Source organism: Equus caballus, chromosome 12 (assembly GCF_041296265.1).
Source record: "Equus caballus isolate H_3958 breed thoroughbred chromosome 12, TB-T2T, whole genome shotgun sequence".
Classification (NCBI taxonomy): Eukaryota; Metazoa; Chordata; class Mammalia; order Perissodactyla; family Equidae; genus Equus; species Equus caballus.
This window is the reverse complement of record NC_091695.1, coordinates 40270717-40283204: the sequence shown is the minus strand read 5'-3', so window position 1 is coordinate 40283204 and position 12488 is coordinate 40270717. Positions and strand designations below refer to the sequence as shown.

Below are 12488 nucleotides of genomic sequence, written 5' to 3'. Positions count from 1 at the left end.
GCATGCAAAGTCACTGTGCTATGTTTAAAGGATACAAGAGGCATCAAGATCTACTCTCTGCACTCAAGAAACTTAAAAGAGAAAGATGGGCATTGGTTTTTGTTTGCTGTTTCCTTACCTCTCCATAAATTATCTTCCTTTTAATTCAAAAATTTCAGTGAGAGGCTGGCCCCATGGCTGAGTGGTTAAGTTCGAGCGCTCCACTGCGGTGGCCCCAGGTTTCACCGATTCGAATCCTGGGCACAGACATGGCACCATTCATCGAGCCATGCTGAGGCAGCATTCCACATGCCACAACTAGAAGGACCCACAACTAAGAATACACAACTATGTACTGGGGGGCTTTGGGGAGAAAAAATGGAAAAATAAAATCTTAAAAAAAAATTGAATGATATAAACTGATTTATTGCCTCAGGTGAAAACTGGCTGGCAAAGCAGATTATGAAATCAAGAATACTCATTACTGAGTGACGTCGCTAAGATAGCAGAACAGGAGTTTCTGCATCATCACCTGCAAAGCCCTCCAACTAACCCACATGCTACCCTAGCACTGTGCATCTACAACTCCCCCTTGTAGCCAACACCTCGTGTGCACCACCACAGACAGCACACATGAGCCTCTGCCAGTCATGCATCAGCACATACAGATGGCAAGTGTGACTCAGATGAATTGAGAGAGAGCAGATAACCTTAAACACTTCAGGGAAAATAAACACTTCAGGCAAAATAAACTGTCAGTATCTGGCCTGGCTTTGTAGGGGCAAGAGAAGGCATATGATCCTAACATTAACCATAGAATGGCAGAATGGGAAAAAATAAGATTCAACTATGTGCTGCCTATGGGAGACTCATTTCAACTGAAAGAACACAAACAGGCTGCAAGCAAAAAGATGGAAAAAGGTGCTACATGCAAATGGTAAACAAAGAAGAGCACAGATGGCTATATTTACATTAGACAAATAGACTTGAAGTCATAAAACATCTAAAGAGACAAAAAAGATAATTCCATAATGATAAAGGGGTCTATTCATCAAGAGGATAACAATTGTAAAAATATATGCACCCAACATTGAAATACCTAAACATATGAAGCAAATAGTAACAGAATTTAAGGAAAGAATTAGGCAGCATCACAATAAGAGTAGAAGTCTTTCAACAATGGATAGATCATCCAGACAGAAAATCAATAAGAAAATAGTGGAATTGAATATCACTATGTATCAAATGGACCCATAAAATATGTACAAAACATTTCATCAAACTACAGCGGAATACACATTGTTCTCAAGCACACACTGAATATTCTCCAGGAATAGATCACATTAGGCCACAAAAGAAATCTCAAAAAATTATAAAAAATTGAAATCATATCAATTATCTTTTCCAACCATAATGATATGAAACTAGAGATCAATACAAGAAAAACATAGGAAAATTCACAAATATGTGGAAATTAAACAACACAATCCTGAAATAACGTGCCAAAGAAGAAATCAAAAAGTATCTTGCAACAAATGAAAGTGGAAACACAACACACCAAAAGTTATGGGATGCAGCAAAGGTAGCTTTAAGAGGGACGTTTATAGCAATAAATTCCTATGTTAAGAAAAAAGAAAGTTCTCAAATAAACCACCTAAATTTACATCTCAAGGAAGTAGAAAAAGATGGACAAACTAAGCCCAAAGTTAACAGAAGATAGGCTATAACAAAGAGCAGAGCAGAAATAAATGAAATAGAAACCAGAAAAACAATTTTTAAAAAAGATCAATGGATAAGTAGCTTGTAAATATTTTTTCCCAATTAGTGGGCTGTTTTTTTGGTTCAATCCTGTTTTCCCCTGCCTTGAAGAAGCTCTTCAGTCTGATGAAGTCCCATTTGTTTATTCTTTCTATTGTTTCCCTCATCTGAGGAGTTATGGTGTCAGAAAAGATTCTTTTGAAACTGATGGAAACTGATGTCAAAGAGTGTACTGCATATATTCTCTTCTAGAAGACTTATTGTTTCAGGACTAATCTTTAGGTCTTTGATCCATTTTGAGTTTATTTTTGTGAATGGTGAAAAAGAATGGTCAATTTTCATTCTTTTACATGTGGCTGTCCAGTTTTCCCAGCACCATTTGTTGAAAAGACTTTCTTTTCTCCATTGTAGGCCCACAGCTCCTTTGTCGAAGATTAGCTGTCCACAGATGTGTGGTTTTATTTCTGGGCTTTCAATTCTGTTCCATTGATCTGTGCACCTGTTTTTGTACCAGTACCATGCTGTTTTGATTACTGTAGCTTTGTAGTATGTTTTGAAATCAGGGATTGTGATGCCTCCAGCTTTGTTCTTCTTACTCAGGATTGCTTTAGCAATTCGGGGTCTTTTGTTGCCCCATATGAATTTTAGGATTCTTTGTTCAATTTCTGTAAAGAACGTCATTGGGATTCTGATTGGGATAGCGTTGAATCTGTAGATTGCTTTAGGTAGTATGGACATTTTAACTATGTTTATTCTTCCAATCCATGTGCATGGAATGTCTTTCCATCTCTTTATGTTGTCATCAATTTCTTTCAAGAAAGTCTTGTAGCTTTAATTGTATAAATCTTTCACTTTCTTGGTTAAATTTATCCCAAGGTATTTTATTCTTTTCGTTGCGATTGTGAATGGGCTTGAGTTCTTGAGTTCTTTTTCTGTTAGATCATTGTTAGTGTATAGAAATGCTACTGATTTGTGTATGTTGATTTTATACCCTGCAACTTTGCCCAGCAACTGATGATTGGATAAAGAAAATATGGTATATATACACAATGGAATACTACTCAGCCATAAAAAAGGACAAAATCGTCCCATTCGCAACAACATGGATGGACCTTGAGGGTATTTTGTTAAGCGAAATAAGCCAGACAGAGAAAGACGAGCTCTGTAAGACTCCACTCATAGGTGGAAGTTAACATATAGACAAGGAGAGCTGATCGGTGGTTACCAGGGGAAAGGGGGGGTGGGGGGAGGGCACAAAGGGTGAAGTGGTGTACCCACAACATGACTAACAATAATGTACAACTGAAATTTCACAAGGTTGTAAACTGTCATAATCTTAATTAAAAAAGATCAATGGAACTAAGAGCTGGTTTTTGAAAAGATTAACAAAACTTTAGCTACAAGAAAAAAGAAGACTCAAAATCAGAAATGAAAGAGGGGGCATTATAACTGACACCACAGAAATATAGAGTCATAAGGGACTATTATGAACAATTATACACCAAGAAATTGGATAACCTAGAAGAAAAAGATAAATTTCTAGAAACTTACAACCTACCAAGACTGAATCATGAAGAAATAGAAAATTTGAGCTGACCCATTGTTAAAATGATTGAATCAGTAATTTAAAATATGCCATCAAAAATTTCCCAGGATCAGATGGTTTCACTGGTGAATTCTATGAAACAATTAAAGACAAATTAACACGATTTCTCAAACTATTCCAAAAGACTGAAAGGTAGCGAACACTTCCAAACTAGTTTCATTATACCAGAATTACCCTAGTTCCAAAGCCAGACAAAGACACTACAAGAAAAGAAAACTACAAGTCAATATCCCTGATGAACATATGCAAAAATTCTCAATAAAATATGACCATACCAGATTCAACATCACATTAAAAGAATCATATATTACAATCAAATGGGATTTAAACTTAGAGTTCAAGGATGGTACAACATACGTAAATCACATAATGTGAAACACCACATTAACAGAATTAATAATTAAAATCATATGACCACCTCAGTAGATGCAGGAAATGCATTTGACAAAACTCAGTACCCTTTGTGATAAGAACTCGCAACAAATTAGGTATAGAGGTAACTTACCTCAACACAATAAAGGCCATATACGATAAGCCCACAGCTGACATCATACTCAGTGGTGAAAGCTGCAAGATTTTCTCTAAAGATCAGGAGCAAGGTAAAGATGTCCACTCTCGCCACTTCTATTCCACACAATACTGGAAATCCTAGCCAGAGCTAGGTGCTCAACATCACTAATCACCAGGGAAATGCACATCAAAACCACAATGAGATATCACTTCACACCTGTTTGAATGGGTATGATCAAAGAGAAAAAAAAACAATAAGTGTTGGAGAGGATTTGTACACTGTTGGTAGAAATGTAAATTGGTACAGCCATCCTGGAAAACAGTATGGAGTTTCATCAAAAAATGAAACTACTTGGGGCCGGCCCTGAGGCGAAGTAGTTAAGTTCACACACACAGCTTCAGCAACCCAGGGTTTCGCTGGTGCAGATCCTGGGTGTGGACATGGCACTGGTCATCAGGCCAGCTGAGGCAGTGTCCCACATAGCACAACCAGAAGCACTCACAACTAGAATATACAACTATGTACTGGGGGGCTTTGGGGAGAAGAAGAAGAAAAATAAAAAGATTGGCAGCAGATGTTATCTCAGGTGCCAATCTTTAAAAAAATGCAACTACCTTATGATCCAGCAATCCCATTTCTGGTTACATATCCAAAGGAATTGAAACTAGTATCTTGAAGAGATAGCTGCACTCCCCTGTTGATTGCAGCATTATTCAAAATAGCCAAGACATGGAAACAATCTAAGTGTCCACTGACAGATGAATGGATAAAGAAAATTGATATATATACACAATGAGATATTATTCAACCTTTAGAAGGAAAGAAATCCTGCCATTTGCAACAACATGGGGGAACCTAAAGGATATTATGCTAAGTGTAATATGCCAGACACAGAAAGACAAATACTACTTGATCTCACTTATATGTGGAATCTAAAAGAGTAGAACTCATAAAAGCAGAGAGTAGAATGGTGGTTGCCAGGAGCTGCAGGAAGTGGGAAATGGGGAAATGTAGGTCAAATGTTAAAAAGTTTCAGTTTGCAAGATGAATTAAGTTGTAGAGATCTAATGTACAGCATGGCAACTGTAGTTAATAATGCTATATTGTATACTTGTAATTTGTGAAGGATACAGATCTTAAGTGTCCTTACCACATACAAAAATATGATAACTATGTGGAGTGATGGATATGTTAATTAGCTTGATTGTGATCATCATTTCACAATGTATATGTTTTTCAAAACATCTTACATATATACAATTTTTGTCGGTTATACCTCAATAAAGCTGGGGGAAACAAATACCCATTATTTAGCCTACTTAAATTTAAAAATTTTGAAATATAATATGGATTATTTAATGTTACAAAAATAATAAAGTTATAACTAATAATAATAGTAATAAAAACAATAAACATATCTATATCCACTTCCAAGATTAAGAAATCCAATCTAAGACAATTGAGGTCTGTAATCTTCCTTAGGCACATATCCATCACTTTTTTCAAATGGTGCTGGCATACCATTTTTTATCACTACCAAGCCTTTCATTATACCTTTCTACATTGGTATTTATCCCTAAGTAATACATAGTATCCTTTCATATTTATAAAATGTATACATAAATTGTATCATAGTCTATGTATTTTTCTAAAACATGCCTTTAAAAAAATTTTGTCTATGATTCTTATCACAATAATTCTTGTTGAATAATCAGAATGCAGAGGGCCATACAAAAAATCGTAATCTTCGCCTCATACCTCCTCACCTTTCTTTTTAAACCTGCTCTGAGGCTCTTTCCCCATCCCTAGATGAAACCTCCGACAGGCCACATAATGTATACTCTTCTCATTAAAGAAAAACCTCCCATCCTTTCACTCACAAGAATAGCCTCATTTTAGTAATTAGTGTATTTCAGCCAAGTACAGGAATTAGACCTCAGATCTTCATTCAGAGTTATACCTTCTCTATCTGCCTAGTTCAGACCTGCCTCAGAAGGCTTAGGGGTTGAGATGGCAACAGGCAAAGCTATTGTTGACTCTTTCTCCATTTAGTCATGTTGTGCTTCCTCTTCAATGCTCTAATTTACGGGCCACTTTTCTGAATTCCACATACTCAGAGTTGGGGAAGGAGCTGAGTTAATGGGAAGGAAAAGTCTGAGCATTGGTAAATGTTGGAAGCTGGACACAGTAGACGATCAAAGCAGACTCCTTTCCTTGGAGCACTTGTATGTAGGTTCCCTAGAGGCTGCCACTGGAACCATTTGTCATGGCACTCCATTTCCTATGATGTAAGAAATGCATTTTTCCCTGGCTCCTGGGTACATTTTCTCTCCAGGCCCTGCAAATTTGGTCATGTATTGCTCTATTCTTGGTAACTTTGCCCATCCCAAACCCTTTTCCCTTCCCTCTTCTCACACAGAAATTAAAATGACCCAGACCCACTCTCTCTTCCAGAGCCTAACTAATCTATGAGCAAATGCATCCTTGCCTATGTTACTGGAGGTATTCTTAGATGCCGGTCTCTTTATCTCTCTTCTGATGCTTCAGGCTAATAGTCAGTTGCTTCTAGATCTTCAATTACTCAGAAAAGTCAGGCCACTCTACTCTTGAATCCAGGAAGCACATGTCAAGCTCTTCCCTATAGTATCCTTGAAGTCTCACTCAGATGAAGTCAAGAAGAAGGTGTCCACACTGGGGAGCAAAGAAGAGAAACTGGCACAATGCTGAACCTCTGCACAGAAACTATTCCCTGATTTCCAACATCTACCCTATCTATGTTCAACCCTTCATACCCTCCAGTTGAGTGATGAGGTCAAATTTAATATTTCTTCCTTGCATGGAGGGTTTTATAACATTCACTAGAATATGCGTGTATTTGCTATCTCTTTTCTTGAGATCCCAGTAAAAACTATAACAATAAAGAGCCCATTTTAACATCATGTTCCACAATAATTTTATGTTAATTTAAGATCATTGCCTTAAAAATAAATGTTCTATGAACAAGATGGACCTTTTTCTGTAACACTGACCACAGGCCACCTGGGCCAATATTGTCATCAATTGTAGGACTTTTCTTAGAAATCTGAAGGAGCGTGTCTTAAGTTCTATATCTTATGAAATATGTTTTTACTCCATTTATTCACTGCAGATTTGCAGCCACTATACCCTTTCTCGGCCTGATGCTCAATCTGCAGCACTTTGGGAGCAACATTTTCCTGTTCCAGATTATCTTTGGAGCTGTCACCTTCATAGTCAGATGTGCTGTTCTTTTGACAATGAATCATGTGGGTCGTCGAATAAGCCAGATGGTGTCCTCCTTCCTGGTAGGAATTCCCATTCTGGTCAACATCTTTTTGTCCCAAGGTGAGAGAGACAGGAGTTTGGAGAAAGTAAGTGGTTGCCCCCCATTCCTCAGGGATTACATTTGTCTTACCTGCCTAATGCCAAAATAATGGCATTTTCCACTGAAAATCAAAGGATTTCTTGAAGTCTGTGTGAGGGTTCAGAACTGAGTCTGACAAAAAGTTGTTAGCAAGACTTAGGCTCTTACAGAACAAATGTCAGCAGGGAGTAGTTCAGACCCATGTTTGTCTTCATCACATCTAGGATGAATCTGGACATCAGTTCCAATTATTCCTCAGGTTTCCTTAGAAAAACAACTAACCACTTGCCCTTTGGCCAATCACACTTTTAATAACAACCATGGAAGGGCTGGGCCTTGCAATTATATCCCACAGTGGGGGCTTTACTTCCTCTGTCTAGGGCTCTTACTGATTTTTAAGGCCTCTGTGATATGCCTACTTCCTCATCCCCATGTATTGACTTTTGAGGCTGGTATTAATTCACCATAAATGCGACACTTTATTATGAGAGACTTCTTGACTTCAGTGAATAAAAAACACTTGTCTTCAGGCAGAGAAGCATACAGTAGAAACAAGGGAAGAGGCTAATCTTAATATATCTCTTAGCCTACCCCTAAACAAGTAATAGATTAAGAAGCTAATCCAGCCTCTCTTAAAATCTATTTAGTAAATTAACAGAATGACCATAGGCAATGATTATGAGAACTTGAGTAGTCACCATGCTTCACCTACCTCCCAGAGCAAGAAGGTAATTTTCAGGGTCCCAGTCGTCCTCCTGATGACAGCCTGCTGCCTTATAGGCAGCCCTCTCCATTGTTATAAAGTCCTATTTATGATGTTTTATTGAATAAAAAGCACCTTTTTGAATTTTCAGTATCAGTGGTTCCCACTATTACATGATTTACTTCCAAATAGAAGTTTTAATACTGTTTTTTTAATCCTGAATTGTTCTAGAGCTTGTTTCTCTTCCCACTGTCTGCTACCAAATAAGTCCAGTCCTTTTATTACTGTATGGTGGAACACCTGTCCCTGGTCAAAAATTGTTCCTACCCCTTTAATTCTAAACTACTCAAGGCATAGGTCATAAACTCCTAGTTATTATCCACATCTAGTCCTATGTCCTGCAGAAAGTGCACACAAAACATTAGACAGAATTGAGGCTGGCCCCATGGCCAAGCGGTTAAATTTGCACGCTCCACTTCAGCGGCCCAAGGTTTCACTGGTTCGGATCCTGGGCGCAGACATGGCACCGCTCATCAGGCCATGCTGAGGTGGCATGCCACATAACACAACCTGAGGCACTCCCAACTAGAATATGTATGTAAAACCTTCCAGTAGGATCTTTTTATGGTTATTTGGGGGTTGACAGATTCTTCAGCCAAGATTTCCTGACTCTCCCTGGTCTTCCTCTCCAGAAATGCAGACCCTGCGTGTGGCTCTAGCAACTTTGGGAATTGGTGCTACTACTGCCATTTTTACAACTCATACCGTCCACCACAATGAACTTGTTCCCACCGTGCTCAGGTACATGGGCTAACAGATCGTCCATCTGATTTCAAAACAGGACTTTCTGAAATAATTGACATGTATTGGGGGGGTAAAACTGAGACTTCTTAGGTGTCAGAAGAGTGAATGGTGACAGGAATCAAGGCAGCAACTGAGAGCCAACGATTATGAAAGATGACTTTATGTCCGGTATTGTGCCGAGTCCTTTAATGCATCGCTTCATTTAATCTTAAGAACCACTCCACAGGATTGGTACTACGGGTACCCATATTTTAGCAACAATGAAACTGAGGTTTAAAGCAGTTACCAACGTGATACTGTCAATCAGAAAACAACAGAGGTAGAACTTGGGGCTTGCCATCAAAGCCCACGTGTTTAACAACTCTGCTGGACTGTCCCCCAGAATGAAGTGAAAATGATAAATACGAACTTACATGTATAGATTTTTTCAAACTCTTCTTCCTGTTGTTATTTGCACCCTAGGTCAATAGCTATAGGACTTAATGCAATGTTCAGTAGGCTTGGGGCAACTCTGGCTCCTCTCCTGATGATCCTGACAGTGTATTCCCCCGACCTGCCCTGGATCATCTATGGAGTCTCCTCCATCCTTGCTGGTCTTGTTGTCCTCCTCCTTCCTGAAACCAGGAATCAGCCTCTTCCTAACACCATCCAGGATGTGGAAAATAAGTGAGTAAACCCTCTAGTTGTCACCAGATGGGGAAGGGGTTGTGTGCTATAGCTCCGTGATAAAGAAGGCAAAGGACCATTTGGAGCCCTCTGTCCTTCATGCAGGCTCAGATCTGGGCTATTTCCACTTGTGTCCATGTCCTTTGGTTCTGTAGCAGCTTCACCCCTACTCACAATGGTGTCAGACTCTTCTTGAGGCTCCCTAGGTCCCACAGACCACCTAGCACCAGTAGGTTTAGTGGTGAAAACATCAAAATTAGTTCTATTGTGAATGGTACATACTCTCTGCCTCTCATGGGAGACAGGCACCTGATGTTTTTTCATAAATCTGCTAAGACTCAAATGTCTCATTCTCATGAGCCTGGTTTCATCACCCATCAGCCCACTGAGTGCCTGATAAATTTTGGGGAAGGGAATAGGATTGCCTCACAGATACAACCTGATTATTGCTTGGGTCAAGGAAGAATTTAGGGATTGGAGCATAGAACAACATCCTTCTTGCAAAGAAGACAGTGTATCTAAAGGAAGTGGATCTTCCTGTGATACCTGTGAGATTAAGTTAAATTTTCTGTCACAGGTAATGGAAGTTTTGAGGAGAGAGAAAAACAAAGCAAATGGGAAAACAGAGTTTGAAATGAGGAAAAATAAGAAAGTACCTTTAAAAATTTCAGTTCTCCCTTTGATTTTCCTAAGATGTCATCGGTCAAAGGTGTAAAGGGACAATGTTGAGAGTAACAGGATCCAAAATGCCTTCCCAGGGTGCCCAGGTCTCAGGGCCTTTTCCAGCGTAATGGCGTCAATATCTTGGGGGTTTGGGGTAACAAAGCTGGTGGGGAGAGGATCAGCTTGTCCTCAGACATGCAGTCTATACTCACTTATTCTATACCTTCTTTGTTTGTTTCTGATTTTCTTATTTTTTTGTATTTCTTTTTCACAGCAGAAGAGATTCAAGAAAAACAAAGCAGGAAGATATTTCCATGAAAGTAACCCAATTTTAAGGAGTTTCCAAGAGCTAAGCAAAATAAGGGGGAAAAAAATCAAGATTGCTCCTTTATGCTTGAAAAACTAGCCAAAAATATAATAGACTATTAGAATTAACAGCACTAAATAACAATTTCCTAAAATAATTTATGAGTTCAAGTAATTCTGTGAACAATCGCTTGGTTTTGGGAATAAGCTGCAAAATTAGTTTGAGATTCATCTAGAAATTAATAATAGCATCATGGAGTGACAATGGAACTGGCTGGTATGTAAAGAAGCATATGGAGGAGTTTATGCAAAACCACAACCATCAAACAGTAACAGCAGATGCCACCACAAATCAGAATAATTCCATAGACACATCCAAGTATGAATAAATACTTGCTATATGACATTCTGGTAACCAAATCACTTATGAATTGAAAACTTATGTAATAAATAGCATTACTTAGCTTTTTAGAAATAAATTCACAAAATTTTATTGCTTTTCCTTTGCATTTTTTCTAGCTTCATATTTTAAACAATTAACATGAACCATTTAAAAATATTTTAAATACTCAAGTATTAAAGGTCAATTGACATGGTAAATGATTTCAAAATGTATATGTATAGTATACACGTGGACATTATTTAATAAATATCATTATAAATAAGACTATACTTCAATGCAAAAATGAGCAAAGAGCAAGAACACATAATTTTCTAAAGGAAAAGCCACATGAATAGTAATTATATGAAAAGATGCTCAAATTTAATAGTGATCAAAGAAAAACACACTAAAATGAAATTCCAACTTTCATTTGCCAAAGCTGTGAAGACTTTTCAATGTGCTATTCATTCTCGCAGTGGGTGAAGTGCAGTGAAATGGACACTCATTCAGAGCTCGAGGAAGTATAAAGGAAAGCACGCTATAAAGCTAAAGAAGTGTGGCTTTCTTATCACAAGCTTCAATACAATCTTTATTCATTCAGCAAACGCTTGTTGAGCTAGTACAAACTACTATGCTAGAGCCTGTCTTCTGCCAATAAAGAAAGGTTTCTTTTCATTCTGGATTCCCTTTTATTTCTTTGTTTTATTGCCCTGGTGAGAAACGCCAGCACAATATAGAACAGAAGTCGTGAGAGTAGAAATCCTTGCCTTTTTCCTGATGTTTCCAGGAAAACTTTCAATATTTCAGTATTAACTATGATATTTGTAAATTTTCTATAGATTACCTTTAACAGTTTGAAGAATTCCCTTTTATTCCTCCAATACTGCAAATTTCTTATCAAGAACAGATGCTATAATTTGCCAGATATATGGAGATAATCTTTTTTTTTCCTTTTTAGCTTCCTAATATGGAAAATTATAGGAATTCATTTTCAAATGTTAAAGCATCTTTGTGATTCTGGGATAACCTCTGCTTGGTCGTGATGTATTATTCTTATATAATGTTAGATATGGTTTTCTAAAATTATGTTGAGATATTTTGCACCTATATTCATGAGGGTTATTGGTCTCCAGTTATTTTTCTTGCAATAGTTTCATCTCATTTTTGTATTGGAATAATTCTGGCCTCACAGAATAATTCTGGCTTTTTCCTCTGAAAGAGTTTGTTTGGAATTGATGTTATTTCTCTTTTAAATTTTTTTGTAGAATTCACCCGTGAATCTATCTGGCCCCATAGGGTTTGTTTGTTCGTTGTTTTGTTTGGTCTTGGTTTTTTAAAGAGGGTAGAGGGAGTTTTTTAACTGCAAATTTCATTTTTTTGATGTACAAGGCTCTTCAAGTTATCTATTTCTTCCTCCGTAATTTTTCTCCTCATTAAGGGTCATATGTTCTTGCTTATTTGCTTGCCTGGTAATTTTTTATTTCATGCCTGATATTATGATTTTACTCACTTAGAGGCTTGATTTTTTTTTTATTCCTACAGATATTCTTGAACAATTCTGGGATATGCCTCAGTCACTAGGAAATAGTTTGATTCTCCTGGGTCTTGTTTTTAGCACTCCTAAGCAAAGCATAAAAGCATTTAGCCTATAGTTAAACACCCCTCACCATCACTGAGCCAAAATTCTTGTGGATACTCTATTCAGGGATCCCTGAATGATAAAGTTTT

General features: G+C 37.7%; 1 protein-coding gene across 2 annotated transcripts in view; it reads left to right on the top strand.

Moving 5' to 3' along the window:
* SLC22A24 (solute carrier family 22 member 24) overlaps positions 1-12266 on the top strand; it is a 53505-nt gene extending 41239 nt beyond the window's left edge. The window contains exons 7-10 of one of the 2 annotated variants that reach the window (XM_014729635.3): positions 7003-7217; positions 8632-8740; positions 9206-9409; positions 10350-12266. In XM_014729635.3, coding sequence (XP_014585121.1) covers positions 7003-7217; positions 8632-8740; positions 9206-9409; positions 10350-10407 — 586 coding nt within the window. In that variant the 3' untranslated portion in view covers positions 10408-12266. 2 annotated transcript variants of the gene reach the window in all.
* The last annotated feature ends 222 nt before the right edge of the window (positions 12267-12488 follow it).